General features: G+C 45.0%; 1 protein-coding gene across 1 annotated transcript; it reads left to right on the plus strand.

Annotated features, from left to right (window-relative positions):
- The first annotated feature begins 912 nt into the window (after positions 1 to 912).
- LOC145879596 (kinesin-like protein KIFC3) lies at positions 913 to 5,606 on the plus strand. The gene is made up of 9 exons (XM_082975881.1): positions 913 to 1,065; positions 1,323 to 1,434; positions 1,561 to 1,745; positions 1,925 to 2,029; positions 2,156 to 2,286; positions 2,537 to 2,657; positions 3,174 to 3,303; positions 3,607 to 3,836; positions 4,127 to 5,606. The coding sequence occupies exons 1-9, from the start codon at positions 928 to 930 to the stop codon at positions 4,256 to 4,258; spliced, it is 1,284 nt and encodes a 427-aa protein (XP_082832007.1). The 5' UTR covers positions 913 to 927; the 3' UTR covers positions 4,259 to 5,606.
- The last annotated feature ends 213 nt before the right edge of the window (positions 5,607 to 5,819 follow it).

The following is a 5,819-nucleotide window of genomic DNA, read 5'->3' on the forward strand; positions in this document are numbered from 1 at the left end:
CTTCGTGCTCATCACATCACCATTCAGCATCTGTGACAGTCTCTCTTTCTTTCTCTCTCTCTTTCTTTCTCTTCTTTCTTTCTTTCTCTCTTTCTTTCTCTCTCTCTTTCTTTCTCTCTCTTTCTCTCTTTCTTTCTTTCTTTCTTTCTTTCTTTCTTTCTCTCTTTCTTTCTCTCTCTCTTTCTTTCTCTCTTTCTCTCTTTCTTTCTTTCTTTCTTTCTTTCTTTCTCTCTCTTCTTTCTTTCTTTCTTTCTTTCTTTATTTCTTTCTTTCTCTCTTTCTTTCTTTCTTTCTTTCTTTCTTTCTTTCTTTCTTTCTCTCTTTCTTTCTCTCTTTCTTTCTTTCTTTCTTTCTTTCTCTCTTTCTTTCTTTCTTTCTTTCTTTCTTTCTTTCTTTCTTTCTTTCTTTCTCTCTTTCTTTCTTTCTTTCTTTCTTTCTTTCTTTCTTCTCTCTTTCTCTCTTTCTTTCTCTCTCTTCTTTCTTTCTTTCTTTCTTTCTTTCTTTCTTTCTTTCTTTCTTCTCTTTCTCTCTTTCTTTCTCTCTTTCTCTATTTCTCTCTTTCTTTCTTTCTCTCTTTCTTTCTCTCTTTCTCTCTTTCTTTCTTTCTTTCTTTCTCTCTTTCTCTTCTTTCTTTCTTTCTCTTCTTTCTTTCTTTCTTTCTTTCTTTCTTTCTTCTCTTTCTTTCTTTCTTTCTTTCTTTCTTTCTTTCTTTCTTTCTTTCTTTCTTTCTTTCTTTCTTTCTTTCTTTCTCTCTTTCTCTCTTTCTCTCTTTCTCTCTTTCTCTCTTTCTTTCTCTCTTTCTTTCTTTCTTTCTTTCTTTCTTTCTTTCTTTCTTTCTTTCTTTCTTTCTTTCTTTCTTTCTTTCTCTCTGTGTGTGTGTGTGTGTGTGTGCGTGCGTGCGTGCGTGCGTGTGTGCTTGCGTGTCCTATGATAGTCCTGCAGAAGCGTCTGACAGCGCTCCCTCCGACCCTGCGCACCATGAAGACAGACTACGCCAGCCTGAGGAGCCAGGTCCGCAACTTCTCCGACTTCTACGGAGCAGCCATCACCGACGCCAAGAAACAGGTCCCACAAAACACTGCTGCTGGATTAACGAGCGCTGTTTCAAGTCAAATCAAATCAAACTTTATTTAAAGTGCAATTTAAACCCACAAAACAGTAAATCAATCAAACGAAAGAGATAAAAAACCAACAGAAGGCAGTAGAAAAGATGTAAAGAGAAAACAGTGTCTGAAGTTACAGTAAAGATATAACATGAATTAAAGGCCAAGCTCAGAAGGTGTGGTGTGTGTTCATCGTTGATCTCTGGCCTGTCTGTGTAGATATCAGCAGCTATGAGGGAGATGTCGGAGGCCAACAAGGACCTCCTGGAGAAGTACAGGAAGGAGGTGGCACTGCGGAGGAAGTACCACGAGCAGCTGGTCGAGCTCAAAGGTATGGTGAAACAACGTCCAGATGAAGGAAAGACGACTGGAGGAGGGAGCCTCTTTGTTCTATTGAAAAAAAGGCAATTATATATGAGGCTGTATCATTATTAAAATAAACTGTCATTGTTGCTAGGCAACATCCGTGTGCTGTGCCGTGTGAAGCCGGTTCTGAAGGAGGACCAGCATGAGGAGGGCCAATCAGTGGTGGTAACCACGGACCCCAACAACGAATCAGCTCTCTCGGTGCTGAAAGGGCAGGGCCGCAGCCATAACTTTGAGCTGGACCGTGTCTTCCACCCTCAGGCCACTCAGGAAGAGGTACTGAGAAACTCAGCCTCCATTACGAGACACAGTGCTGTCACTTCTCTATCTATTTAAATAAGTGGACGCCATGATGGCTCAGGGGTGGTATTTCAGTTTCTGTGGTGTGACTCAAAAACAGCAGTGACTGTGCGTTATACACACTCGCTAACCTTTGGTTTTCTACTGTGTCTAAGGTCTTCCAGGAGATCGAGCCCCTTGTGACATCCTGTATAGATGGATATCACGTCTGCATCTTTGCCTATGGGCAGACTGGCTCTGGAAAGACCTACACCATGGAGGTATGTTGTAGCACTGCATACGAATGTGTAATGTATGGTTTAGAAATGTGTTGTTGTTAAATAAGGCTGAATATTTGATTGAAATTGACTCATTGTATCAAAATGTCCATCCTTTGTTGTCGTCAGGGCAGCACAGAGAACCCAGGCATCAACCAGCGTGCTCTGAAACACCTGTTCAGTGAGATAGAGGACAGGAAGGACATGTGGATGTACACCGTGACTGTCAGCTCTGTGGAGATCTACAACGAGGTGCTCAGGTACCTTCCCAGCTGCTTTCCTTCCCTCTCAATGGCTGGAAGAAAAATATCCCAGCATTTAGAAGTGGTGATATGTTTTATTATTCATTATTTGAATCTTCTGTTTTATATTTGTGCTACTATATTGTTTTATAGTAGTAAATGAGGCCTAGGAGTTAAATATATGAAAAGTGCTTTAAGTTAGTGTTAGTGTTGTGATAAACTGACAATAGAGCTACTTTCTAACTTCCTGTTCCTGTTCTGTCCCCAGAGACCTGCTGAGTAAGGATGGAGAGAAGCTGGACATTAAGATCAACCCTGACGGGACAGGACAGCTGCACGTCCCTGGACTCAGGCTCATAGAGGTCAAGAGCTTCCAACACATCAAGAAAGTGAGGAGACTCACATTTATTCTTCTTAGAGTGAAAGTCCTGGTAACTTTCCCCAAATTCCAGGGATGTCCTGCTTATTCCCTGCTGATTGGTAGAATCTTCCAACCATTATTTCTGGAAAACCTGGGAATTTGGGGAGAGTTACTGGAATTTTGCAACTGTACACTTTTTTTCAGTGAGACTGATTTCTTCAACTATATTAATAGATCATTTCCTTCACTTTTCGACCTCGAATTTAATAATAATTTAAAATAGTGTATATGCCATTTAACAGACGCTTTTATCCAAAGCAACTTACGGCAAACATTTTCCGTATGGGTGGCCCAGGGAATAGAACCCACAATCCTGGTGTTGCAAGTGCGATGCTCTACCTACTGAGCCATACATCTCCATTAGGACCCAAATGGTTCATTTACTGTAATGGGAAAGTGTATAGAATCATATGAAAGTATGCCCCGTGCTAGTTTCCTATAATTCTATATCACATTTCCATTAAAACTGTCACTTCCTGTGTAGCTTCTGGCGCAGGCGCGTCGTAACAGGATCACCTTCGGGACCCAGATGAACCAGCACAGCTCTCGTTCCCATGCCCTCCTCATGATCACTGTGCTGGGGACTGACCTGGCCAGCGGGGCCAAGACCACAGGTACGTCACGTCCCACCTTAGAGACTGGACACACAGTGCCAACTAACCGTTAGAAGCAGCAGGTGGCTGTCCTATTGCCTGTGATCAGAACAGCGGCTGTCATTTTCTGTTCATTTCCCCGTGATTCAACATGATGAATCACCACCGTTCATCGACACCCGCTGCTTTTCACCGTTCGTCGGCAAGGTGTGTTTTGTCCGGGGTGAACTACTCATTTGCCAAGTGGGCCAGTTCCAAATATTGACACGATTCAAGGGAGCAGAAAATGTTCCGTTAACGGGTGATTTGTTGTGACATCTGCAGGCAAGTTGAACCTGGTGGACCTGGCTGGCTCTGAGAGGGTGTGGAAGTCAGGAGCTGAGGGAGAGAGGCTGAAGGAGGCCCAGAACATCAACCGCTCCCTGCTGGCTCTGGGGGACGTCATCCAGGCTCTGAGGGGGAAGGAGAAACACATCCCCTTCAGAAACAGTCGCCTCACATACCTGCTGCAGGACTCACTGGGCAAGGGCAACAAGACGGCCATGGTGGTGCAGGTAGGGACTCACGACAGTACAGTACGTCTGATACACAGATTATAATGTCTGAATATCCATCTATATGAATACTCATAGGGCTGGCTTCCCGGACATTAAGCCTGGTCCTGGACTAAAAAGCATTCTGAATGGAGAAGTCCATACTGTATTTAGCCTACACATTACAAGACAACTAGGCTATGGTGGTGCAGCCTGGCTTACACAACATACAGTACAGTACATCAAATACACTGATTATACTGTCATATCTGTCAGGAAGTGTCCTCTCTGATCCTCTGGTCCTCCTCCAGGTGTCTGCTCTGGAGAGAAACGTGGGAGAGACCATGTGTTCTCTGAAGTTTGCTGAGAGGGTTTGTAAGGTGGAGCTGGGGCCTGCAGCCAGGAAGATACAGAGAGGAGGGGGAAGCCATCAGTGTGACTAGAACTCCACTTCCTGAAGTCATCCAACTTCCTGTTCCCATGGACAACCAGGACTCCAGGGACTCAACAGACACACAGCCAACCAAATACATCAACAAGCAATAACAACAACAAACAACCCCCTCTGCCCAGTCAGCCAGTCAGTCAGTCAGCCAGCCAGCCAGTCAGTCAGTCAGTCGATCAGTCTGTCTATCAGTCAGTCAGTATAAAGCTATCAGGTGTGCATTCAGTGAGATTAAATATTGAGAATGTTGCAGAGTCTCTAGTCTACCGATCATAATGTCTGTTCATGTCATGCGCAGGAGGTTGGTGGCACCTTAATTGGGGAGAACACATTACATCTTAGTCATTTAGCAGACACTCTTATCCAGAGCGACTTACAGTAGTGTATGCATTTCTTTTTTTTTCTTTTTTCGTACTGGCCCCCCGTGGGAATCGAACCCACAACGCTGACGTTGCAAACACCATGCTCTACCAACTGAGCCACACGGGACATGGTTTCCATGGTTTCCAGGTGTTTGATGCCATTCCATTCGCTCCGTTTCAAACCTTATTATGAGCCGTTCTCCCATCAGCAGCCTCCTGTGATGTCATGTCTGTTGAACGTTCTGTAACGTTACACCCTCCTGAACAGACCCCAGCTGTAACGTTACATCCTGCTGAACATACCCCATCTGTAACGTTACACCCTCCTGAACAGACCCCAGCTGTAACGTTACACCCTCCTGAACAGACCCCAGCTGTAACATTACACCCTCCTGAACAGACCCCAGCTGTAACGTTACATCCTCCTGAACAGACCCCAGCTGTAACGTTACATCCTCCTGAACAGATCCCAGCTGTAACGTTACACCCTCCTGAACAGACCCCAGCTGTAACGTTACATCCTCCTGGACAGACCCCAGCTGTAACGTTACATCCCCTGAACAGACCCCAGCTGTAACGTTACATCCCCTGAACAGACCCCAGCTGTAACGTTACATCCTCCTGAACAGACCCCAGCTGTAACGTTACATCCCCTGAACAGACCCCAGCTGTAACGTTACATCCGCTGAACAGACCCCAGCTGTAACGTTACATCCTCCTGAATAGATCCCTGCTGAGTCTAAAACTATCCTGATAAAGAAGGGCTATGACTTAAGGTCTCCGTGACAACGTCATCAGGATAACAGATAAGAGTGAAGGGATAAGAAGTCTCTATTGTCTCCTGTCTGCTCCTGTTCAGATAAGAAGGCTCTACTGTCTCCTGTCTGCTCCTGTTTGGATAAGAAGGCTCTACTGTCTCCTGTCTGCTCCTGTTTGGATAAGAAGGCTCTACTGTCTCCTGTCTGCTGCTGTTCAGATAAGAAGGCTCTACTGTCTCCTGTCTGCTCCTGTTTGGATAAGAAGGCTCTACTGTCTCCTGTCTGCTGCTGTTCAGATAAGAAGGCTCTACTGTCTCCTGTCTGCTCCTGTTTGGATAAGAAGGCTCTACTGTCTCCTGTCTGCTGCTGTTCAGATAAGAAGGCTCTACTGTCTCCTGTCTGCTCCTGTTCAGATAAGAAGGCTCTACTGTCTCCTGTC

Source organism: Salmo salar, chromosome 05, assembly GCF_965601325.2.
Source record: "Salmo salar chromosome 05, fSalSal1, whole genome shotgun sequence".
In the NCBI taxonomy this organism is placed as follows: domain Eukaryota; kingdom Metazoa; phylum Chordata; class Actinopteri; order Salmoniformes; family Salmonidae; genus Salmo; species Salmo salar.